General features: G+C 46.3%; 1 protein-coding gene across 7 annotated transcripts in view; it reads left to right on the top strand.

Moving 5' to 3' along the window:
* The window catches only part of tmcc1a (transmembrane and coiled-coil domain family 1a), a 32536-nt gene extending 12745 nt beyond the window's left edge, over nucleotides 1-19791 (top strand). For all 7 annotated transcript variants that reach the window (XM_055647867.1, XM_055647862.1, XM_055647869.1 and 4 more), the window contains 3 exons: nucleotides 13112-14037; nucleotides 15084-15219; nucleotides 17975-19791. In XM_055647867.1, the coding sequence (XP_055503842.1) occupies nucleotides 13112-14037; nucleotides 15084-15219; nucleotides 17975-18289 (1377 nt within the window). In that variant the 3' untranslated portion in view covers nucleotides 18290-19791. The remainder of the gene's footprint in view (nucleotides 1-13111; nucleotides 14038-15083; nucleotides 15220-17974) is intronic.
* Nucleotides 19792-27056: the final 7265 nt, after the last annotated feature.

Below are 27056 nucleotides of genomic sequence, written 5' to 3'. Positions count from 1 at the left end.
TTATTTACTTTTCTTTCAGTTTATTTACTATGTGGTAACATAGTCATAAATGTTTTCTGTCATTGTCATCTTTATTCCTTGGCCCTCCCTTTCACTGTAATCAGCACTTTGCCTATATCCCACTTTGGTACATGGGGTGTGATTGTCTGTCATTGTATCTTAGACCTTGCTAGAAGTCTGCAAAGTGTTTTTATCAATAGGGGTGCTTAATGTTTATTCTGCCATTTTCCTTGTCAAGGACTGCAATAGAAGTATTCTGTCTCACAGCCTCTATCTCACTGACCACATGGCCAGCTGTTGACTTTGCTTTCAGTATATTTACTATGTGACAATAGGGCAGGAATACCTGTATCCGGTTTTCACAGCTGGTGGGGGAAGTTTTTTTTCTGTTGTGGTCTGTTTGGCATGCGAGTCTACAACAACACAAAATCCAGGAGTGGAAGGATTCTTGTATTCTGGTGAACCTGCACAGGGAGAAGAGAGAGGAGGAGACACTGTCCAGCTAATCACAACCCGTTCTGCACAAGCCATTGCAGTCCCTCGCAGACGGTCTGTTCTGGAGTTGAACTGAGCAAGATTTCACAGGTGGAAAGAATAAACAATTCTTAAAGCCTCCTTGAAAAACCACATCCCAATAGACAATAGGTGCAGGAGTAGGCCATTCGGCCCTTCAAGCCAGCACCGCCATTCAATGTGATCATGGCTGATCATCCCCGATCAGTACCCAGTTCCTGCCTTTTCCCCATATCCCCTGACTCTGCTATATTTAAGAGGCCTATCCAGCTCTCTTGAAAGCATCCAGAGAACCTGCCCTTGCCCTCCTGACCAAAATCATCTTGAACAAGGGTCGCGACCTGAAACATCACCAATCCATTTTTTCCAGAGATGCTATCTGACCTGTTGAATTTCTCCAGCATCTGTGGTGTTAACCAGCTTCTGTAGTTCCTTTTCATTACAATTTGTAAATGTCAAGTGATGGTTAAGTAAAATATTGTCGGTCCATATCCTCTGAACCTTTAATAGACACAAAATGCTGGAGTAACTGAATGGGTCAGGCAGCATCTTTGGAGGAAATAACGTTTCGGGTCTGAACCATTTTTTCAAACTGATTGTTATAGGGAATGCCGGGTACAAAAAAACTGGAAGCAAAAAGGCAGGATAAATCATGGGCAGTAAAAGTGTAGAATTCAATGTTCATACCATTGGGTTGTAAGCTACCCTAGTGAAATATGAGGTGCTGTTCCTGCAGTTTGCATGTGGCCTGATTCTGGTAATGGAGGGAGATCAGAACAGAAAGGTCAGTAAGGGAATAGGAAGGGGAGTTATTGTGGTTAGCAACCAGGAGATCCAGTAACCCTTGGCAGACCAAGTGTAAGTGTTCAGCAAAATAATCGTGTGTCTACACTTGGTCTCACCGATATGCAGGAGCCCTACATCGGGAAAAATCTTTCCCTCCTGACCAAAATCATCTTGAACAAGGGTCGCGACCTGAAACATCACCAATCCATTTTTTCCAGAGATGCTATCTGACCCGTTGAATTTCTCCAGCATTTTGTGTCTATCTGTGGTGTTAACCAGCTTCTGTAGTTCCTTTTCATTACAATTATACTTTGAACCTTTGCTATCCATGTGCCTGTTCAAATGTCTTTAAAATGTTGTTATTCTGCCTGCCTCAATCACTTCCTCAGGCAGCTTGTTCCGTATATGTATCACCCTCTGTGTGAATAAGTTGCCCCTCAGGTTTCAATTAAATTTTGCTCTCTGACTGTAAACCTACGCTCTCTGGTTTTTGATTCCCCAACCCTGAGAAAAGCTGTTTCATTCACTCTATTCTCATGATTCTATACACCTCTATAAACTCATTCTTCAGTCTCCTATGAACAAGGTTTCAAACTGTTAATTCCCACCCTCCACAAATGGGAGAACCTTGAACAAGGGGGTATAATTGGAAGATTAGTTCATTTGGTGTTTTCAATTTAGTTTATTGTCACGTGTACCAAGGTACAGTGAAAAGTTTTTGTTGCGTGCTATACAATCAGCGCAAAGGCATTACATGTTTACAATTGAGCCATTTAGAGATGCATGATAAGGGAATACCAAGAGGCAGGGGTGTGGAAACTAAAGCGGTAGGTCATAAATTGGAAGTAGTGATGGCAACGTAGATGTTTGGATAAGTAAGTCTCAAAGGAAGGACAGGTTATATAATATGGTGATGCTGTCGGGCTGAAATGTGTTTATTTCAATGTAAGGAGAAAAGTAGGGAAAGCAGGTGAACAGAGCCTGAATTGGTGCCTGAGGTCATCTGTTGCCGGCCCTGATTTGTCCAGGTCTTTTCTCCAGTTCTCTTTCCCCCCCCCCTCCTCCACTTCCAGTCTGAAGAAGGGTCCATACTGGACCTGACACTGATGTATAATTGCTTTAGGTTAAAGGTTTCCCTTTACCTCTTGAGAATTAGCTGTACTACCAAGGGAGGTTTGTTTGAGGGAAATAAACATCACCAATCCATGTTCTCCAAGGATGCTGCCTGACCCGCTGAGTTACTCCAGCATTTATGACTATCTTTGGTATAAACCAGCTTTTGCAGTTCTTTGTTTCTTCATTATCCCTGGAAATTGAGGGTGTTGTGAACAGCAAGGAAGGTTGCCTAAGCCTACATCGTATCGATGGCCAAGAAAACATGGCTGAGGAAGTTCGGCATGTACCCATCAACCCTTTCCAACTTTTACAGATGTGTTGCAGAAAGCATTTTATCGGGATGCAACACAGCATGGTTTGAGAACAGCTGCACCCAAGACCGCAAGAAATTGCGATGTAGCCCGGGCCATCGCTCAAACTAACCTACCTTCCATTGACTCCATCTACACATCATGCTGCCACAGCAAGGCCACCAGCATAACCAAGGACTAGTTTTGTCCCGGTCACTCCCTCTTCTCCCCTCTCCTATCAGGCAAGAAGTACAGAAGTTTGAAAACATACACCTCCAGGTTCAGGGACAGCTGTTTACCAGCTGTTATCGGGCAACTGACCTGTCCACTCACCAGCTAGAGAGCAGTCCTGATCTCCCATCTACCTCATGGGAGACCTTCAAACTATCTTTAATCAAACTTTATTGGGCTTTATCTTGCACTAAGCGTTATATGTTGTACACTGTGGATGGCTTGATTGTAATCATGGATAATCTTTTTGCTGACTGAGCCACAGAGTTGTGAATCTGTGGATTTCTCTGCCACAGAAGGCAGTGGAGGCCAATTCTCTGGATACTTTCAAGAGAGAGTTAGATATAGGCCTTAGGGCTAATGGAATCAAGGGATATGGGGAGAAAGCAGGAACGGGGTACTGATTGTGGATGATCAGCCATGATCATATTGAGTGATGGTGCTGGCTCGAATCCTGCACCTATTTTCTTTGTTTCTAGAGCAAAGGGAGTGCCACTGTGTCAGAGAAAATGAAACAGTTGGAGGCAGATGGTCTCTTAGTATAAAACACGTGGTGCTGGAGGAACTCAGCAGGTCAGACAGCATCCGTGGAGGGAAAGGAGAGGTAGTGTTTCGGGTCAGGACCCTTCTTTAGACTGGGGGAATTGTAGGGAGGAGAAAGCTGGAAAAGAGAGGTGGGATGAGACCAAGCCTGGCAAGTGATAGGTGACTGCAGATAATTTGTTTGGCAGATGGACGGAGTAAATGATAAATACTAGAAGTGAAAAGGAGAGAAAAGGGTGTCAAATGAGAAGCGGAGTGAAATGTAAAGTCAGTGGGAGAGATATGGGTGAAAGGGGATGAGGGAGGGAAAAGAGGGGGTAAAAGGGAGATGAGGGACTTGGGAATGGGAGATGAGTTTACGAACAAGCGAAAGGAGCAGGGTGACTGGGGATGGGGGAATGGGTGCGCATTGGAGTGAGGGGGCAGGGAAGGGAGGGATGGGGAGGGGGCATTACTTGAAATTAGATAGTTCAAATGTTCATACTTTTGGGTTGTAAGCTACACAAGCAGAATATGAGGTGCTGTTCCTCCTGTTTGCATGTGGCCTAATTCTGGCAATGGAGGTGGCCATGGACCGACAGGTTGGTATGTTTCTTTATGTTGTATTACTAACAGCAGGGCTCTGGGACATGGCCAACAAGCCAGGTTGTAATAATAGAGAGAGGAACTGATCTGTAGTTATGAAACCCAAGTGGACATTAATGTATGGTGCTGAAGATGATGGCCCAGGTCCTTAATGAGTATTCCTCTTTTTACTGTGGAGAAAGATGTGAAGACTGGGGAACTAGGGACAGTATTGGAAGTGTCTTGAGGACAGTCAGTATTACAGTCAAAGAGATGCGAAACGACTTAAGGCACATTAAGGTGGACAAATCTCTCGAGCCAGATCAGATACATCTGAGCACACTGTGGGAAGCTAGAGAGGAAATTGCACGCGCCCTGGCTGAGAGATCCAAATCATCGTTAGATGCAGGTGAGATGCTTGAAGACTGCAGGGTGGCTAAAGTACCTCTTTTTAAGAAGGGTTGCAAGGAAAAGCCTAGGAACTTTCGACCAGTGAGCGTAACGTCTGTAGTAGACAAGTTACAGCTGAGTATACTTAGGGTAAAGATAATGTATGTATTTGGATAGATAGGGGCTGATTAGAAAGAGTCAGACAGGTGTCAGAGGTTATAGGGAGAAGTCAGGAGAATGGGGTTAGGAGGGAGAGATAGGTCAGCCATGATTGAATGGCCTAATTCTGCTCCTATCACATGATCTTATGAGTCAACCGGATTTTATACGTGGGAGATTTTTTCTCAAATCTGATTGAGTTTTTTTGAGGAAGTAACTAAAAAGATTGATGAGGGCAAAGCTGTTGATGTTTCCTATATGGATATCAGTAAGGCATTTTAGAAGGTTTTGCATGGTAGACTGATGTGGAAGGTTAGATTGTTTGAAGGTGAGATGGGATTCAGGAATAGCTAGCCGACTGGACGGAGAATTAGCTTCATAGAAGGAAGCATGGTGGAAGATAGTTTTTCAGACTGGAGGCCTGTGACTATTGTTGTGCCTCGGGAATCAATGCTGGGCACATTGATGTTTGTGGTTTGCATCAACGATTTGGATGAGAATGTACAAGGCACGATCAGTAAGTTTGCAGATGACACGAAAGTGGGTGGCATCGTAGATAGTGAAGAAGGTTATCAAAAATTGCAGCAGGATTTTTGATCAGTTGGGCAGGTGGGCTGAGGTTAAAGACCTCAATGAATGGAGGTTAATGAATGGAGTTTAATACAGAGATTGAGTGAAAAGATTTTGTTTGCATGATATTCGTGTCCAAGAAAAGATTATACATAACAACAATCAAGCTGTCCACAGTGCACAAATAAAAGATGAAGGGTACAAGATTTAATGCAAGATTTGGATGTGGCATATGCATATGCTGCACAGATAACTGGAGCTCTTTCTTGAGACTTGGCAATCATCTATTTTCCCGCAGTGATGATTTTATTGAGCTCACTCTCTCCGACTTACACTGCTTCATTGCTCCCTCTGCTGGTAGATCACTGAAGTACTAACTGGTGTGCCCGCTGCAACACCGTAGTCCCTCTTGCAATCATTCCACAGTGATCCCAGAGATTGGACCAATTGATGATAATTGATGCTTATAGAGCCTATGCAGGAAGCCATTATCGGTCCATAGATAGGTTAGATTAATAGACAAAAAATGTATTTCGGATTGTAACGTGAAAACACACACCAGCTTATTCACTTTGATCGGAAAAATAGATTACTGATGAGTACTGATTACCATTACTGATAAAGATTGAGAAACTCCCAACAGTGTGGGCCAGTATATACTGGAAATTCTCAGTGTGTCGGATGGTGCCTGTTGATGGAGAAACAGAGTTAACACTTCAGGTCTGAGAGCGCTGCGTAGAACTGGGAAAGAGAGAAAGTAAGTTTGTTTTTAGTTACAGAGTGGGTAGGGGAAATGGGTAGAGCAAAGTGATGCCTGCAATCTGGAGCGGGGATGGGGTGGGATCTGTGTACCTGTGTACAAACCACATCATTTTGTGTACCTTCGATCTTCCAGCATCTGCAGTTCCTTCTAGAGCAAAGTGAATATTTGTGCTCTGGTGACACCAAATGAGTAAATAGGGCCGTTTGAGACAGATTTCTCAAACTGTCAAACACGCTCATGAAGCCTTGCTATACTAGTGGAGAGAGAAGAGAGCTAAGATTATAAATTAATCATCAGTGATGAGACAGATAGGCAGAGCACATTGCCTGAAGTTGGAGGATTTAAAGTCCACCCCGGTGCCGCACCATGCCCAGATGAGGTATTGTTTCTCCAGCCTGCAGGAAATCCACGTGGTCGCAGGGACAATGTACAGCTTCACACAGACGGAACCAGAAGTCAGGGTCAAAATTGGCTCTCCGGCGCTGATCCACATGCAATAAAGGCCAACAACGCCATTTGCTGTAATTACATCTTTCAATAGTCTGTGTACAAGGACAACCGGCAGGGGTCGGCAACCTTGTTCTGCATAGGGGTCGGGACGCATGTCTGTGAGCAGATGGCGGGCTACATCTATCAAGTGTACACATGGATCCCACATGGATCCCACCCCATCCCCGCTCCGGATTGCAGGCATCAAATCACGTGTTCACGTAGATCTGGCCCTTCGAGGACGCCACCCAGAGTACTGGCCCCTAGTTCCAGGCAAAAATGGTTACGAGCGCTCACGAACATGACGCACCCTCGAACCATCGCCTTGGCTTTGTCCTGAAGGCGGGGGCTCAAATACTCATACTCGCTCATCTCCGGCCTATTGACAACTCTGATTCCGACAGTGTGTTTAAGAAAGAACTGCAGATGCTGAAAAAATCGAAGGGAGCCAAAAATGTTGGAGAAACTCAGCGGGTGAGGCAGCATCTAAGGAGCGAAGGAATAGGCGACATTTCGGGTGGAAACTGTTCTTCAGACCGGTCTCAGAGCAACGTCAGCCGCTTCTGAAAAAGGGTCTCAACCCGAAACGTCGCCTATTCCTTCGCTCCATAGACACTGCCTCACCCGCTGAGTTTCACCAGCTTCTTTGTTTACCTCCGATGCCGTCAGTGAAGCCCAGACACAGAAGGTGCGCGGCCATGCCGGCGGCTTTACGCAGGATGCGGTACAGCCAGAGCTTGGCACTGCTCGGCATTCTGCCTTTGCGGCCGCCAGCACAGGCCTCCTTGTGCCACCGCCCCTGGGCGCCACGGCCTCGGGCCCGGGAGGTACCGGAGATGAAGGAAGTCGGCGGGCTGGATAAATACGGGGGGGAAAAAACGCCTTCGGGCCAGATGAATTCGCGGTACGGGCCGCATTCGGCCCGGGGGCTGTAGGTTGAGGACACCTGCTCTATGTGAACAACAAAACTCTAGGCAGCACAGTGGCACAACTAATAGCTGTCTCATAGCTCCAAAGATCTGGATTCAATTCTAACCTTGGGTGCAGCCTATGGAGTTTGCATGTTCCCCCAGTGATTATATGCATTTCTTCTGGGTGCCCTGTTTCTTCCCATGTTGCAAAGCCATGTTTCCCAAGCTATATTAATTCCCCTTCCCATTCCTACACCAACATGTCTGTCCTACACCAACATGTTTCTTGCACTACCAGGGTGGATGGATAGGAAAGGTGGGATATGGGCCAAAAGCAGGCAGGTGGGACTAGTGTGGATGGGGCTTCTTGGTCAGTATGGGCAAATTGAGCCAAAATACATTTTTTCGTACTCTGACTCTATAGCCAACCTAATGGCATAAATATTGAATTCCACAATTTCAGGTGACAAAGGGCTTGCTAATGACCATGGAGACAATTTCCACTGTCCTGCCCTCGTTAATCCTCTTGGTCAATTAATCTAATGAGATATGATTGTCCATAAACAATGCCATGGTGATTGTCCCTAATCAGTCCTTGCCTTTCCAAATGCAGATACATCCTCTCCCCTAAACTTGCTAGGTTCCCATGTAGTTCTCCACGGAAAATATAGACAAGAAGTATTCATTTCACAGTGATGTTCATTCACAGTACTCTAGATTGAAAGAAGTGCAAGTGATTCTCTGCTTCACCTGAAAATAACTGTTTGGGTCCCTGGATGGTGGGAAGGGAAGAGGTGAAAGGACAAGTATTGCATGGCCTGCAGTTGCAAAGGAAAGTGCATAAGATCTGTGGACAGAAGAGTGGACCAGAAGTGTGGAGCAGTCCGTGCGAAATGATGACATGTGTCTGGTGCTAGAAATTGTGGAGAATGGTTTGGTGGGGTGGCCCTAGAGGAAAGGGGCTGAAAGTAGAGGCACAGAAAATGGATATGATGTGCCTTTGTTAACAATGTACAGGGTAAGACATTGGTTTTGAAGGAAGACATTTCAGAGTTACCCGTACAGAAAGTCTCATAAGTTGATAGAAGCAGAATTAAGCCATTTGGCCCATCGGCTACTCTGCCATTCAATATTGGCTGATCTATCTTTCCTTCTTAACCCCATTCTCCTGCCTTCTCCCCATAACATCTGACCCCCTTACTAATCAAGAATCTATCTCTGCCTTAAAAATATCCATTGACTTGGCCTACACAGTCTTTTGTGGCAATTTCACAGATTCACCACCCTCTGACTAAAGAAATTCCTCCTCATCTTTTTAAAGAAACGTCCTTTTATTCTGAGGCTATGACCTCTGGTTCTAGACTCTCCCACTAGTGGAAAAATCCTCTCCACATCTTCTCGATCCAGGCCTTTCACTATTCGGTAAGTTTCAATGAGGTCTCCTCTCATCCTTCTAAACTCCAGCAGGTAGAAGCCAGCGCCATCAAACGCTCATCACATGTTAACCCACTTTCTGGGATCATTCTCGTAAACCTCCTCTGGACCCTCTCCAGCGCCAGACATCCTTCCGCAGATATAGGGCCCATAATCGCTCTCAGTCGGAGCCGGAGGAACTGGGAGAGTGAAATCGAGTCACCTCTGCCTTGAATCAATTTTATTCAGTCAAAGCATTCTTGCATCTTATTCCACACCGCTTGCAATCTAGACCAAAGACTTGCCGCAGCTGTATGCCATGTGTTTCCATCTGTTAGGACTTTCTTTGTTTCTCATTCTGTTTAAATATTTTGTGCTTTTGTTCAGCCTTCCAAAGTGGATGATCATCATGTGTCAACTTCTTGTCCTCATGCTTAGCCTGTCTACATCCTTTTTGCAGACTCTTGGTGTCTTCACAACTTGCTGACTTTCCAATCCTTGAATCATCAGTAAATTTGGGTACAGTGCACCAGGTCCCTTTGTTCAAATCACTAAAAAGCTGAATAAGTCTAAAATAATCCTTTGCCTTGCTGCCTGACAGCTCACCTGATGTATGTGGTAAAATTATTTAGCTTTGAGTACTGGGGTAAGCAGATACCGTGCTTCACCTACACACCATCGTGAACATTTTTTTAAATCAGGTTGGGGAGAGACCCAAAATGTTGTATGGAAACCAATTACACTTTGTGATTATTAACCTGACCAAAGAGCATGGACATTTAAGGTACACGTAGTCTCATCTCAGTGAGGGCAATAACCAGAAATGGCTACTTATACACTTATTCTCATTTACACTGTTGCAAAAACTGGGAGTGGGTAAACTTTATACACATTTAGTGTCCTCTTCAAGCGATAGCAATCAGAAATCTGTAACAGCACGCACTGTGTGACAGGGATGGCCTTACCCTAAAACTGTTCCTACTGCCCCTCTGCTTTACATATTTATGAGTAGCTGATCAGTACTAAGCCCACAAGCTACTTTTAGTTTCCAGATACATCATGGAAACATGCCCTTTGGTCCACCAAGTCTGCACCAACCAGTGAGCGTCCGTACACTCATTCTATCCTGCACTTTAGTTTAGGGACACATCACAGAAACAGATCCTTCGGCCCACTGTGTCCACGATGACCAACAATCCCCATGCACTAGCACCATCCAACACAACTAGGGACAATTTACATTTTTTATTGGAGCCAATTAACGTACAAACCTGCACGTCTTTCGAATATGGGAGGAAACTGGAGCAATAGACAATAGGTGCAGGAGTAGGCCATTCGAGTCAACACCGCCATTCACTGTGATCATGGCTGATCATCCACACTCAGTATGCCCCTCCGTTCCTGCCTTTTCCATATATCTGCTATCTTTAAGAGCTCTATCCAACTTTCTCTTGAAAGCAGACAGAGAATTGGTCTCCACTGCCTTCTGAGACAGAGAATTCCACAGATTCACAACCCTCTGTGTGAAAAGGTTTTTCCTCATCTCCGTTCTAAATGGCTTACCCCTTATTCGTAAACTGTGGCCCCTTGTTCTGAACTCCCCCAACATCGGGAACATGTTTCCTGCCTCTAGCGTGTCCAAACCCTTAATAATTTTATATGTTTCAATAAGAATCCCTCTCATCCTTCTAAATTCCAGAGTATACAAGCCCAGTCGCTCCATTCTTTCAACATATGACAGTCCCGCCATCCCGGGAATTAATCTCATGTGCCGACGCTGCACTTCCTCAATAACAAGAATGTCCTTCCTCAAATTAGGAGACCAAAACTGCACACAATCCTCCAGGTGTGGTTTCACTAGGGCCCTATAAAACTGTAGAAAGACCTCTTTGCTCCTATACTTAACTACTCTTGTTATGAAGGCCAACATACCATTCACTTTCTTCACTGCCTGCTGTTCCTACATGCTTACTTTCAGTGACTGATGAACAAGGATCCCCAGATCACATTGTACTTCCCCTTTTCCCAACTTGACACCATTCAGATAATAATCTGCCTTCCTGTTTTTGCCACTGAAGTGGATAACCTCACATTTATCCACATTAAACTGCATCTGCCCACTCACCCAACCGGGGTCCAAGTCACCCTGCAACCTCATAGCATCCTCCTCACAGTTCACACTGCCACCCAGCTTTGTGTCATCTGCAAATTTGCTAATGTTACTTTTAGAATCCAGAGAAAACATAGGTCATAGGAAGAACATACAAAATCCGTACAGACAGCACCGTATCGAAGGATCTAATCCAGGTCGCCTACGTGTAAAGCAGCTACTCTGCAGCTGCTGTGGACTGCCCAATCCCTGGATCATGGATACCTGACACAGTGCTGCTTGTTTGGCACTTTAATTAATGAATAACGTGCCCTCTATAATTGGTAGGACAAAGAACCATCATTTATTTATTTGCCTCTGTACTCCACAATTTGAGATTTGTGATAGAAACAATCACATGGGGGTTAAAATGTACATCGTCAGATTTTATTAAAGGTCATTTTTATACATTTTGGTTTGACCATATAGAAATTACAGCTGTGTTTATACGTAGTCCCCCCATTTCAGGGCACCATAATGTTTGGGACACATGGCTTCACGGGTGTTTGTAATTACTCAGGTGCGTTTAATTGCCTCCTTAATGCAGGTACAAGAGAGCTCTCAGCATCTAGTCTTTCCTCCAGTCTTTCCATCACCTTTGGAAACGTTTATTGCTGTTTATCAACATGAGGACCAAAGTTGTGCCAATGAAAGTCAAATAAGGCATTATGAGACTGAGAAACAATAATAAAACTGTTAGACATCAGCCGAACCTTAGGCTTACCAAAATCAATTGTTTGGAACATCATTAAGAAGAAAGAGAGCACTGGTGAGCTTACTAATCGCAAATGGACTGGCAGGCCAAGGAAGACCTCCACAGCTGATGACAGAAGAATTCTCTCTATAATAAAGAACAATCCCCAAACACCTGTCCGACAGATCAGAAACACTCTTCAGGAGTCAGGTGTGGATTTGTCAATGACCTCTGTCTGCAGAAGACTTCATGAACAGAAATACAGAGGCTACACTGCAAGATGCAAACCACTGGTTAGCCGCAAAAATAGGATGGCCAGGTTACAGTTTGCCAAGAAGTACTTAAAAGAGCAACCACAGTTCTGGAAAAAGATCTTGTGGACAGATGAGATGAAGATTAACTTATATCAGAGTGATCGCAAGTGCAAAGTATGGAGGAGAGAAGGAACTGCCCAAGATCCAAAGCATACCACCTCATCTGTTTAACACACGGTGGTGGGGGTATTATGGCCTGGGCACGTTATGCTGCGGAATGTACTGGCTCACTTATCTTCATTGATGATACAACTGCTGATGGTAGTAGCATAATGAATTCTGATACGTATAGACACATCCTTTCTGCTCAAGTTCAAACAATTGGCCAGCAGTTCATTCTACAGCAAGACAATGATCCCAAACATACTGCTAAAGTAACAAATGAGTTTTTCAAAGCAAAAAAATGGTCAATTCCTGAGTGGCCAAGTCATTCACTGGATCTGAACCCAATTGAGCATGCCTTTTATATGCTGAAGAGAAAACTGAAGGGGACTAGCCCCCAAAACAAGCATAAGCTAAAGATGGTTGCAATACAGGCCTGGCAGAGAAGACACCCAGCACCTGGTGATGTCCATGAATCACAGACTTCAAGCAGTCATTACATGCAAAGGATATGCAACAAAATACTAAACAAGACTTCTTTCATTTACATGACATTGCTGTGTCCCAAACATTATGGAGCCCTGAAATGGGTTGACTATGTATAAACACTGCTGTAATTTCTACATGGTGAAACCAAAATGTATAAAAATGGCCTTTAAGAAAATCTGACAATGTGCACTTAAACCACATAAGTTTTTTTTTCTATTACAAATCTGAAATTGTGGAGTACAGAGGCAAATAAATAAATGATGGGTCTTTGTCCCAAACATTATGGAGGGCACTGTACCTACAGTGAGGCTGAAGAACAGTAGGGTCATGGGGGAAGGGAATGTTCAGGGATTGGGCAGTCCACAATGGTTGGGGAATGGGTGAAGGGGAATGTCTAAGGATTGGGCAGCACCAAGATATGAAATGGGAAACAAATACTCTCATCCCAGCAGTATGTTTCTGGCACCTGCTGAATGTCCCAAATTAACTTGGGCTTCTTGTGGAAAAGCCAGGAGAAAGGGGGTTTGAACTGATCATTTTTAATTGCCGTGATTAAACACTGGTCTTGGTCCTGCCTTTAAAAATGGATGCAAGCAATGAGCTGATCTGTGATTGTGTGTGGCAGGTCGAGCGGCCAGATGGGATCAGCGCTGCCCCACCGGGAGTGGTGGCATCGAGCTCGGACGGAGGGCTTAGCGTGGACAGTCTGGACGGGCCACTGGAGCCACAGAGGACGAAAGCGGCCATCGCTCACCTCCAGCAGAAGGTGCTGAAGCTTACGGAGCAGCTGAAGGTGGAGCAGACGGTGCGGGATGATAATGTGGCTGAGTATCTCAAGCTGGCCAGCAGTGCTGACCGGCAGCAGGGTGCCCGCATCAAGCAGGTGTTCGAGAAGAAGAACCAGAAGTCGGCCCAGACCATCCTGCAACTACAACGCAAGTTGGAGCGGTGCCACCGCAAGCTGCGTGCGATTGAGCACTGCGGCATGCCGCGGCAACCCAAGGGCATGCTGCGGGACGTACATCAAGGGCTGAAGGGCGTGGGGGCCAGGGTGACAGGGTTCAGCGAGGGCGTGGTGGGCAGCGTGCGTGGCGGCCTCTCCAGCTTCTCCCAAGCTACCCACTCCGCTGCCGGAGCCGTCGTCTCCAAGCCGCGGGAGATTGCATCCCTCTTCCGCAACCGGTTCGGCAGTGCCGACAACATTCCTTCCTTGAAAGACTCGCTGGAGGAAGCCAAGGCAGAGGAGTGCCTCAAGGGTCTGGGCATCTGTGGCACCCTACAACCCAGCCCCAGGTACGGCAGTGAGGAGGAGTGCTCGAGTGCCACATCCGGATCGGCCGACAACAGCGAGGCAGGGGTACCCCTGGAACCTGCCGCCTCCAAAAACAACACACTGGAGCTCGCCTGCTCGGGCTTGGAGGGAATATTCCAGGAACTGCAGCAAGTGAAGGAGACGCAGGCCCGGTTGGAAGAATCATTTGACACTTTGAAGTCTCACTATCAGAGGGATTACACATTGATGCTACAAACTCTGCAGGAAGAGCGATACAGGTAGTTTCTGACAGTACCAGCTGCTTCACCACCTCCCAAACCTTGTGCTGAAATCTAGCAGTTTTCATGTACTCTTAATCACATTTTATTCTCTACCTATGTTGTGTTTATTTGATGTTGGTGTACGTGAGTGGTCTGTACCCAGTGTGAGTGTGAGATGAGGCCTCTTCACTACAGGTGTTGCATGCAACATAGTGAAAGACCGCGCCCCGCTTGAAAGCTTTGCTGATGGGTAGCATCACCTCTTGACTGTAACTCGATCAAAGTCAGGATGTCAGTGTAGAAGTTCATGTAAGCAAGGCCTTGTTCACAAGTTGATACACAGTCTGGTGTTAATTGGAGAGAGGGACTGCAATAAAAATGTAAGCGGTAGAATCCCAGGTTTTTGAGTTTACAGCATTGAATGGAAGCCAAAGGAGGAATAGAAGCTGTTTCCATACCCATGTGTCCTTGGCAGGCAGCTAGAAGATTTAGCTTTGAAGCCTTATTCAGGTATTTCCTTCCCATCCCTAGAGATCCACAGACAGAGGGAGAGACAAGACGAAACAAGACCATTGATAGTGAAGGGGATGGACAGAGAGAGCAAGTGCCCTTTTTAATCAGTCCAGAGCTTCTTGGCCCCGGCCCAGGCTCTCCAGTCCGTTGCCTCTTCAACCCATTCAAGGGATTCAAGGTTCTCGCTCATTTCCTTGACACAGCTCTGCTTCTCTGAACATTTAATGAGTGTAATGCTCCATTTATATCCAGGAGGATAATTCTTTGAAAGTTGGCATGGCTTGATGCAGATGTGCATGTCTGGTGAGGGAGCGGGGAGAAGATAGGATTGGACGTTTGGCCTGGTGCTCACAATGAGGAAGCGATAGGTGCCTCCATGACCTTTTCCGGAGACCAGGTAGGAAATGCCTTGCCTGGTCAGGAGGGTGGGTGTATAGAGCACCGAGAGTCACTCTCGTGCATCCTGCCAGTCCAACCGAACCTCAACTCAAATAGAGGTCTGTCCTGGCTGTGTCAGTAAGTCTACTGACATACACTACTGTCTGTAACAGGTGTGAGCGGCTTGAAGATCAGCTCAATGACCTGACAGAGCTTCACCAGCATGAGATCCTCAACCTAAAGCAAGAGCTGGTGAGCATGGAGGAGAAGATTGCCTACCAGTCTTATGAGCGGGCTCAGGACATTCAGGTCAGTGTTTATTGAGCCAACGCGATCCTCATTCTTTGTCACTTGAACCAGATGGCTCAGGTCCTGAGAGCTTGACATTTCTATCCGCGAATGCTGAAATTCTGATATAAAGCTGCGGCCTGATGGCTTTGTTCCATTTCTCTCCCTCCTCGGCCATCACCACCTTCCCCCTTCTCAATTTGCCCCCATGTTCATTTCTCATCTTCCTTCACCAAACCCCACCCTCACCCGTCTCCTCATTGCTGCCTTTCCCCTTTGCCTCCTTCACGCTTCCCGCACCTCCGCCACTTCTGTTGCTACCCAGCCTCATCTCTCCTTGCCCCTCCCTCTAGCTCCTCAGATTGCCTCTTACCCTAACTGTTTTGTAAAAAGGAAAATCTTAACAATGGCATGTCTGGCCTCTTCACAGATGCAACTGTGGTATTTATCTACACAGATCTTATATGTCTGCATTAGCCCCATATCCCTCTACATGTTTATTGTCCAAGTAGCTATCTGACGTTGGAAGATATTATTAGTGATCTTTCAAGAATCATTGAGAGTCAGGTGTGGTCCCAGAGGACTGAAAAATTGCTGATGAAGAAGGGAGCAAGGCAAAAGAGGGCAATTATAGGCCAGTTGGCCTGACTTCAGTTGTTGGTAAGATTTTAGAGTCCATTATTAAGGATGAGGTTAGCGAGTGCTTAGAAGCACATGACAAACTAGACTGAAGTCAGCATGGTTTTGTGAAGGGGGGAACTTGCCTGACAAATCTTTAGACTTTAGGGATACAGCATGGAAACAGGACCTTCAGCTCATGCCAACCAGCAATCATTCTGTACACACTAGCACCATCCTACAAACAAGGGACAATTTACTATTTTACTGAAGCCAATTCACCTACAAACCTGTACGTCTTTGGAGTGTGGGAGGAAACCAGAGCACTCGGAGAAAACCCACGCGATCACGGGAAAAACGTACAAACTCCGTACAGACATCACTTGTAGTCAGGATCAAACCGAGATCTCTGGTGCTGTAAGGCAGCAACTATACTGCAGCGCCACTGTGCCACTGTTGGAATTCTTTGAGGAAATAAATAGCAGGCTAGACAGAGGAGAGTTAGTGGACGTGTAGAAGCTGGTATATACTGAAGATAGACACAAAGTGCTGGAGTAACTCAGCAGGTCAGGTGGCATCTCTGGAGAAAAACGATGGGTGACCTTTCGGGTTGGGACCTTCAGACTGAAAGTAGTGGGAAGGGAACGGGAGGTAAGAAAAGGCCAGGACTGGCAACAGATGATCAAGGATGGGTGAAGCCCATAATGGCCCATTGTCGGCTGGGTTAGGGACACAAGGATGCAAACAGTGGAACTAGTACAACGACTAGGATAGGGGAGAGGGAATGCAGAGGTTACTTGAAATTAGAGAAATCATTGTTCATACCGCTGGGTTGTAAGCAGCCCAAGCAAAATATGAGGTGCTGTTCCTCCTCCTGTCCTGGGCCTCGCTTTGACAATGGAGGAGGCCCAGGACAGAAGGGCCAATATGGGAATGTGAAGGGGAGTTAAGGTGTTTGGCAACCGGAAGATCTCGTAGGCAAGGCGCACTGAGCGAAATGATCACCCAGTCTGCGCTTGGTCCCACCGATATATAGGAGTCCACATATGAGAACAACAGATACAGTAGATTAAGTTGGAGGAGGTGCAAGTAAACCTCTGCCTTACCTGGATGGACTCAGGGATCCTGGATGGAGTTGAGGGAGGGGGAACAGGTGTTGCATCTCCTCCGGTTGCAGGGGAAAGTTTCTGTAAATGGGGTGGCTTGGATGGAAAGGGATAGGTGAACCAGGGAGTAGTGAAGGGAACTTCCTGGTTCACTTATCCCATTCCATCCAAGCCACCCCCTCTCCAGACACTTTCCCCTGCAACCGTAGGAGATGCAACCAGTGGTGGGATCCCGTTGGAGGATGCTGTGTTATATGCAACGATGGATCGGGATAAAATTAGGACTAGGGGGGACGGTCAGTGTTTATTTAATGATAAGAAATTGGGTAGTGTTGATGTTCAAAAGAATCAAGGTGTGCTTGTGCAGACAGAAAGCCAACATGCAGGGTCTGGAAGCAATTAAGAGGGCAAGTGTGATATTATTTGAGTAAGGCACCTGCCACCATTGTACTAAGTTCCATCCTTCTTCCCATTTCCGTCGCTTCCTTCCCCAGTTCTTTTCTCATTCTCCACTTGTATCCACTCATCATCCACCCCCATTTGTCAAACCTCACCCGTTCCTTTCCACCCATTATTCTTTCCCGGTTCTATATTTTACTCCCTGCCTTCCTTTCCTACCAGATTCCACCATGTACACACTTTTGTAATCTCCACTTATCACCTCCAGCCTTGGTTACTTTGGACTCGATGGGCTGAATGGCCTGTTTCCACACTCTATCTCTAAAGTAAACTTGGCCACCCTTGTTTTCCCCTCCCCTCTGACCTTCCTTGCCCTCCCACCCTGTCAGCCCTCTACGTCCCACCCTTGGTCACCCATGACCCCCTTCCCCACCCGCTGCACATGCCCCCTCTCCCGCCCTCTGGTCATTCTCCTACCACATCCTCAGCTCACCCTCCCCCTCACCACAACGGCCGCCCTTACCCACACCGCCTAGCCTCCAATGACCCAGCCCCCAATGCCCTAGCTCCCCCACTCCACTCACAATGCCCTGCTGCCCCCTGCAGTGTGGAATGGAGCTGCTGTGTACCATTTCTGCATCTCTCCCCAACAGGAGGCTCTGGAGTCCTGTCAGACTCGCATCTCCAAGATGGAACTGCAGCAGCAGCAGCAGCAGCTGGTGCAGCGAGAGGGGCTGGAGAATGGCACAGCGCGGACCTTGCTGGGCAAGCTCATCAACGTGCTGCTTGCAGTCATCGCTGTGCTCCTGGTCTTCATCTCAACCTTGACCAACTGCTTAGTGCCGCTGATGAAGACGCGGAGCAGGACGTTCTGCACTTTGTTTCTGCTGATCCTGCTGGTGGTGTCATGGAGGAACTGGATGGTGGTCGCTTGGTTCACTGGTCAATTTGTTTGGTCTCCCACTTGATACTGAGATGTGAACTCGGGTCCATCATAAAGCGTTGAATTTTTCACCTGTGCCCATGGACATAGAGAGGATTTGTTTACATTTGAAAGAGACTCCTCTCGCTGACTACACTTGGCAATGGTATTTGAAGGTTCACTTGAATCTAACTGGTTGGTGATTTGTGTAATACTGTATGTGAGACCTATCAGCCGACAGAGCAGAAATAGACCAGAAGCTTGATATATGCCGTTGCTAACCTGCTCACTCTCCAAATCTCTTGTGGAGGAGAAAAACAACAACATTGCCTGAATTTTAGTGCACAACCTCCCTATTGGAGAAATATTTTTTATTTAATTTGACTAGGTCCAGTTATGCAGTATTGAACAGTATCTTACTGAAGTAAGGCACATTCAACCTCCCGATAAATCGCCAGAACGAGGTATATTCAGAGAACGTCCAGGGCCATGTTTGAGCCTAATACATTGGGCCAGGCCCGCTCCTGCATGGGCTGGTGCCAAGTCCTGGCTGTGGCCTGGTTGAGGGGACTGCTGGTATCCTCTTGGCCTTGAAGCTCACACACTCCGCCCAACCCCCCTCCCACCCACTTGGACTAACATACTTGAAGAGTGTAATGCTCAACCGTTTTAGTGCTTCCATTCTGCTTCTACAATAGACATGTTGTCAGCAATTAATTTTTATTTAATTTAAATAGTATGCGCAGAGTCTTTTAAATGAAATGATGTACAGTGATGGAGATCACATCCCTGAATCTACTCCATCCAATCTCAACCCACCCACAACTGGGCTCGGCCCATCAAGGACACCCTGGGTTCCTGTGCCGATCACCCCAGTCTTCTGGCGATGTGAAGCAGTCCGATGTATTCACAGCAGTATCGACGGTCACTGAGTGTGGTGAAGTAATCTTTGCCCAGTCACGGCTGCCTTCGGACATGGGATGTCAGAGTTGCCCAGTTACATTAGTTGGTTACAGGCCTCTGCACGGAGCCTGTTAGCGGAGCAGCCTGTGGGCTACCCACTCCCACAAGGAACTTTTCATCAGGGAGGTGCATGGTGACCTGTTTGCAATTGTTTCGACGCTGTTGAATAGGACCCCGGGACAAGATGGCCCAAGCTTGCCAGAAAATGTCAGTGTTTTAAAGCACAAAGGCGGCTGCAGAGAAGCCTGCATTAGTCCAGCTTCAAATCATGCTTCAGCACTGGGGATCAAGGCTGCTTAGAATGAGTTGGTTTAGTCAATATAAAATGGAAAGCTGTATTCCTTGACTTAGCCAGTGAATTACCACTGTGGAGGTGCTTCATTAGGTTTAGTGGTGGGTCAAAGCAGTGTGTGCAAGGGGCTGGGTGAGTTCCCAGTGACACTCCAGCAGTTAACACCAAAGATACTAGAGGAGCTAGTATCTTTGGTTAACACCGTAGTTTGGTTTGCAGCTGCAGTCTGATACACTGTATCTTGTTTGCTGGGTAGTTACTGTACTGTACATTAAATAAAGACCTTGCCTACATCATTCCTTCATTAAATGTCATTGTGAGTGGTCGATTGGGGCAAGGATCAACCTGCTCCCTCAGTTTCCATCCTCACGCTGATGATTCTCAAGGTACATTTCCATGTTGCACTGGATCCCAGGGTGGTTGCTACGGAGAGATGTAGACCAAGAGAAAGTGAGAGAGACAGATAGATTGAGATAACGACAGATAGAGAGATGAGGAAAGAGAGGAGACAGAGACAGCAGGTGACCTCTGAGACCATTCCCCTTCAAAACGGGTATACCCTTTGGATAGTGTTGGGGAGCAGTAGGAGGTAGGGCTGTGTCACTGATGCTAGATCTGAGGCACAGTTGGGAAAGGGTAATGTTAGGCCGAGCCATAGTGGTAGGAAACTCGTTAGTTCGGGGGCAGACAGGAGATTCTGTGGCAGCAATTGAGACTCTCGAATAATACGTTGCTTTCCTGACGCCAGGGTTCAGGATGTCTCAGCGGCTTTGGAACCGTCTCAAGGGGGAGGCTGAGCAACCAGGTTGTTGTGCATGTTGACACAAATGACATAGGAAAAGGGATCAGGTCCTGCAAAGTGAGTACAGGGAGTTAGGCATTGGTTAAAAAGCAGGACCTCCAGGTTAATGATCTCTGGATTACTCCTGATGCCTCATGCTAGTGAGGATAGGTACATGAAGATGGATAACAATAAGTGGCTGAGGAGTTGGTGCAGGGGGCAGGAAGTCAGATTTTTAGAACCTTGGGATCCCTTCTGGTGCAAGGTGACATGTACAAGAGGGATGGGTTGCACTTGAACTAGTGGTGAACCATTATCCTGGCAGTCTGGCTATGATGGTGCTGCAACCTACACCACTCAACTCTAGCAAGTTCTTATCCAATACCATCACAGTGGCCCTGTCCCAATTTAGAATATTAACTTGTGGGCCTGCCCTCTTTCTCTCAGTCTGTGTCTCTGTCCCATGGTCTCTCACTTCCCCCACTCCCCATGCCCCCAATCTCTCTTTCCCTCTTATGGCCTCCCCCTCCCTCTTGGTCCCTCTTAACACCCCCCTCTCAGTCTCCCAACCCCCCCCCCCCCTCCCCTCCCCCCCCCCCCTCTCTACCACCTCCATCTCTCTTCCCCCCCCCCCAGACTCCCACACCCCCCTTTTGGTCTCCCCCGGTCTCTCTCCCCATCTGTCTTTGTACTAATTTCCCATATTGTATCACGTTAACTGTGAATCTTGAACTTTCTTCAACTCTCTCTCTGAGGCCCTTCTTTTTTTCTCTCATAGTATCCCACTCTGATTCAATTCTCCCTCCTGCGCACTCTGTCCTCTCTCTTATCATCTTTCCTCATTACATTCCTAATTATAAATGACCTAGATGTAGATGGGTTGGTGAGTACATTTGTTGACAACACAAAAATTGAAGGAGTTGAAGACAGCGAGGAAGGCTGTCAGAAGATACATCAGGACATAGGTCAGCTGCATAAATGGGTGGAGAAATGGCAAGTGTGAGGTGTTGAACTTTGGCAGGTTGAATGTAAGGAGAGAGTATACAGTTAATAGTAGCAGCATTGATGTGCAGAAGGATCTTGTAGTCGAAGTTCATAACTCACTGAAGGTGGCAGCAAAAGTCTTAGGGTGGTAAAGAAGGCATAAGGTATGCTTGCAGTCATTGCTAGGTGCTAGAGGGAGTACAGCTTCCTGACGGGCCGCACGCACACACACACATACACACACTCACACTCACACACATACGCACTCACATGCACACGCTCACACACCATATATATGATAGTAAACTTTCTTGAATCTACTCACACGGCTGAGCGTGGCCTCTCCACTGTGGGTCTTCCGCAGTCAGCGGCACTTCCGCAATCAGCGTGACCTCTGCACTTATCGGAAATTAAGCAATCAGTGTGACCTGTCCAATGAGCGGGACTTTTGGACTAAACACAGTCGGACCTAAGAAAGCATTATTCCTTCCAAACACAGTCGGACCTAATAAAGCATTTATTCCTTCCAAACACAATCGGATCTAATAAAGCATTGCAGTTTCAAGCACAGGCAGGGCAGCAGGCCAAACAACTCTTGGCATTGTCATTTCATTTCTAATTAAGCATTGCACTTTCAAGCACAGGCAGGGCAGCAGGCCAAACAACTCATGGCATTGCTAACAAATCATTTATTGCAAGTACATTGCAGACTCACAGTTCAGTTGATTCACAGCTTAGAATGACAGTCGCGGCCTCTCCCTCGCGATCTTGCAGAGTGACTAACTCACGCCCAGGCATCCGGGGTTTTATAGTTCTGCCCCACCCCCCCAGAAAGGGGTGTTACCTTCACGGGCGGTGAAGGGGCGGTGATTGACAGGTGAGAGGACCAATCAGCTGATCGCAAGGTTTTTTAAACACTCATGACTTTTATTTTTTATCAATGGGAAAAATCCTCGGGGCTGGCTCAGCGGAAGAGGACTGTGAGTAAGATGGCCAAAAATCACAGCGATACAGGGTAGAATTTTTTCTGAAATCAATGCAGCGCGCGCAGACAGAAGGTGGTTAAGATGAGACTTTTAATTATATAGATGTGCAGGGCATGATTTTAACAGAGTGTAGTGGGGACCAGGAACATGTTGCCAGGGGTGACAGTGAACGCAGAAACAATAGTGACATTTGAGGATTTTAGAAATGCAGGTAATAAAGGGATATGGATCATGCGAAGACAGATGAGATCAGTTCAACTGAGGATCATGTTCGGCACAAACATTGTGGGTCCAAGAGCCCGTTCCTGTGCTGTACTGTTCAATGTTCTGTATTTTATTTTCAACGTAAATTTTATTTTTGACTGTAACAAACTCTTCACTAATTATTTTCTTTTCATATACTTCCCACGTGATTCCCCTTCTTTTCCCCTGGCCTGGCTGCCACAGTGTTTCTGTCTCTATTTATTTTCCTTTCCGTTTCATTCTCTTGTTGTTTCTCTGTGCATCTGCCTGTTGAGTTGCACTCATTCTCTCTGTTTTTCCCGGGGCTCTGGGATTTGCCATTGTGCAGCCACACCGATGAGACTACAGATATCTCAGTGTGACAGACGGGACCACCGTAGGTGTCCCAACACCTCATCTTGTTCTGAAATTTATGGTAACTTATTCACATTCAGGACCTGCGCCACATTTTTCTGCTGTTTGCAAACCTGCCCTTTGGATTATTTTGCATTTTCCAACATATTGACTGGTTTGTCGCCCAGGCCGGTGGAAGGAGGCTCAGCTGGTGATCTAATGGTGGCCGTAGCAAACAAAGGCACCTCCCTGAGCCCTGAACCTCCTCACTGATAGCATGCTCCAGGCTGAGGGGAAGGGGTGGGAGGTGAGGGGCTCACCTCTGCAGGCATTGACTGGTCTGCGTCTGCACTGCACTGTTCCGGGCATGCAGTGCACAAGATGAATCCTGTCACTATTCCCTGAGCACATGGTGATATCTAGAGATGAACAGGGCTGCACCTGGGTTCCAGTTAAGTGTTTGTGTGCTGCCAGCTGTATCCACCTATTACTTGCCTGCTTTGGCCTTCCAGCTCTCTCCCATGCCACCATCAGTCTGAAGAAAGGTCCTGAAGCAAAACATTACCTAGCCATGTTCTCAAGAGATGCTGCCTGACCCGCTGAGTTACTCCAACACTTTTGTTTCTTTATTTACCCTTCAGTGAGCTCCTGCTGTGTCTATCGCTGGCCACCAGAAGGAGCTCAGCAGCAAATAATGCTCTGTTCAATGTGGTCTGGAGCATGAACTGATTGTGGACGTCAGGGTTCAGGTGAAAAAAAATGATCTGCTGATGTGTAAGCAGAGTAATTATTGCAAATTACCAGAGGGATGTGGGGGAGAACTCAAACTGAGGATGCCCGGAAGTTGTTGAGATCCGTACTGGGTCTGGAAGGTTGCAATGTGACCAGTCAGATGTTGGGTTGCCAGAGGTTGCAGTGTAAGTGAGACAGGAGATTATAGCGATAGGTGAGTGGAGGTTGAGTGTTGCCCTTGCAGACTGAGCAGAGCTGGTCAGCACAATGGTCTCCAAACTTCATTTGTGGAGGAGACTTTGGTTTGTGCAACAAAGCCGCACACCTCCAGCCGTACATTCCTTCATATAAGAGTCATAGAGAACTTAAACAGGCCCTTCAAGGCAGCTTATCCATGTCAACCGAGGTGCTCCGTCTGTACCAGACCCGACATGCCCAATCTATACTAATCTGTACTGCCTGTGTTTGGCCGTTCCTATCCATGTACCTGTCCAATTGTCTTTTAAAAGTTGTTAATAGTCCAGGCAACATCTTCATAGATCTTTTCTGTATTATTTCCAGCATGACATCTTTCCTATGGTACACAAAAATGCTGGAGAAACTCAGCGGGTGCAGCAGCATCTATGGAGCGAAGGAAATAGGCAACGTTGCTGCTGCACCCACTGAGTTTCTCCAGCATTTTTGTGTACCTTCGGTTTTCCAGCATCTGCAGTTCCATCTTAAACACTGACATCTTTCCTGTAACTGGGTGACCAAAATTGAACAAAATACTCCAACTGTGCCCTCACCAGCGACTTCTGCCGCTGTAACATAGCACCCTGACAAATGAAGACTAATGGTCGAAAGCCTTCTTGACCACCTTATCTACTTGATACACTTTCAAGGAACTATGTACTTGCACTCCTCAATTTCTATGTTCTGCAATACTTCTCAAAGCTCTGCCATTTACTGTGAATGTCCTGCCCTGGTTAAACTAGCCAAAATGCAACACCCTACATTTATCTGCATTAGACTCTATTAATCATTCCTTTCCTAATTTCCCAAATTATCAGGATCCTGCTGTAACCTCTGATAACTATCTACAATACCTACTTTAGCATCATCTGCAAACTTACTAACCATGCCTTCTCACATATTCATTCAAATCGTTGATATAAATTAGAAACCGCGATGGACACTGATCCCTGAGGATCCCTGAGGCACAGCACTAGACACAGGACTGCAGTCCAAAAGACAACCATCCACTATCATCCTCTGCTTCCATCCATGAGGCTAATTTTCTATCCTGTTGGCTAGCTCTCCTTGAATCTCATGTTTTGAGTGTATCATGTGTGTCTGGTTGGGTGGACAGTAGGTGGGGTATAAAGCACATTCCTACTCAGCACCTGGTACTGCTCCCATTTCCTATGCCCATATGTTTTATTGCTGATGCAATCAATAATCAAGACCTCTTCTGGTCAAGCAGCCAATTCACCAGTTCTGTACTTCCTCGTCTCTCTTTGATAGACATCAAGTCTCCTGGAAGCTCTTCTCTCAAAATTATAATGGTGACACGTCCAAGAATTTATGGTCACCTGGTGATCAGATGATTCTGGTCACCGATCCCTGGGACAGTCCAGCACATCTCTATCCAGACTGCTGCCAGCTGGCCTGGGATGTGACTATCTGAACTATCAGCAATCCCATCCAATTCCCACTGTATTTGTGCCTCATACATTGACTCCGGTTTAGACCTTTGACACACCATTCCTTTACCAGCCAAGCCTGGATCTTGACTAGGCCTAAGACACGCTAGCAGGGATGACAGTGGAGCAACAATGGCAGGTATTTCTGGGAACAATACAGAATGTGCAGGATCAGTTCATTCCAAAGAGGAAGAAAGATTCCAAGGGGAGTAAGGGACGACCATGGCTCACAAGGGAAGTCAGGGACAGTATAAAAATAAAGGAGAAGAAGTAAAACATAGCAAAGATGAGCGGGAAGCCAGAGGATTGGGCAACTTTTAAATAGCAACAGAAGATAACTAAAAAGGCAATATGGGGAAAAAAGATGAGGTGCGAAGGTAAGCTAGCCAAGAATATAAAGGAGGATAGTAAAAGCTTCTTTAGGTATGTGAAGAGGAAAAAATTAGTTAAGACCAAAGTTGGACACTTGAAGACTGAAAAAGGTGAATTTATTATGGAGAACAAGAAAATGGCAGTCGTCGAACAGATACTTTGGATCCGTCTTCACTAAGAATAAGGGGTAAGCCATTTACAACAGAGATGAGGAAAACCTTTTTCACACAGAGAGTTGTGAGTCTGTGGAATTCTCTGCCTCAGAGTGTAGTGGAGGCTGGTTCTCTGGATGCTTTCAAGAGAGCTAGACAGAGTTCTTAGAGATAGCGGAGTCAATGTATATGGGGAGAAGGCAGGAACGGGATTCTGATGGTGGATGATCAGCCATGATCACATTGAATGCCGGTGCTGGCTCGAGGGGCCAAATGGCCTACTCCTGCACCTATTGTCTATTGACTTGCATTGATCCCGGAGTACCTGTTGACATGGCATGGTCCATCTGATGATCTCAGATGCCCTGCTGCCATGGCTCAGTTACTGTTTATCCTGCTCACCTTATTCCCTGACTCCAGCGGATTCTCACTTTGTTCAGCTTCATCAGCTGTAGCTGGGATATTTGGGAGGTAGTTTGGGATGTTGAAGCTGGTGAAGAGGCCAAATTCCCAAGTGGAGGGGAGCATTCGCAGACTGTGTAAGAGAACCCTGGTTGGGAAATGGGAGTTTGATTCAATGGCTTTCCTCTGAGCCTTACCCTGATTCATATCCTGATCTTCTTACACATCTGGTGTGCTGAAAGGAACTGCTCATTTCCTGCCCAATTGCAGAGGGTTTTCTAAGTTAATCCCACTGTCTATTTTCACTCAGTGTCAGCCGGTAACTTTTGTTCAAATCAACCAGCCTTCCTGAAACTTAATTTGGTTTCCTTGTTTAACATTTTGCAAAAATTCACATATCGGAAACATCAAAGATTTTCACCAATGAGAGAGGTATTAGGACAACACCCAATGCTCACGTGCCAGAGCAGGTCTGTGTGTTGCCCATGTGTTGAAGAATTTGTCCAGAGAATGAGTTCTGTTGTAGGATAAGAAACAGTGGGCTAGGATAAACACAATGCAGTTGTATTGCTCAGTGCAATAAATGTTTACTGAGGATTATCATTTACTTCTTCAAACGATTGGCATTGTTCAACCAGTAAGAAATGTTAGTCTTCTTTCTCAGTCTGCCTGATCCTCATGCCTCCATAACTCATGTTTGTTTAAAGACCATTATCTTGGTCTAGGCACATCAGATTATTGTGAAATTCATGCTCATTGTGAAATTCTTCCTCAGGGGACTAACTCATTAGAGAATTCTTGGTCCAAAGTAATCTGTTCCCTAATTGGTTCCTGAAGTTATTGTTCTAAAATCCATCATGAAATCAACCCCTGGACTTTCCTGCAAGT

The sequence above is a fragment of the Leucoraja erinacea genome, chromosome 16, assembly GCF_028641065.1.
Source record: "Leucoraja erinacea ecotype New England chromosome 16, Leri_hhj_1, whole genome shotgun sequence".
Taxonomy (NCBI): Eukaryota; Metazoa; Chordata; class Chondrichthyes; order Rajiformes; family Rajidae; genus Leucoraja; species Leucoraja erinaceus.
The sequence above is the reverse complement of the archived record's forward strand: the minus strand, read 5'-3'. Positions and strand labels throughout refer to the sequence as shown.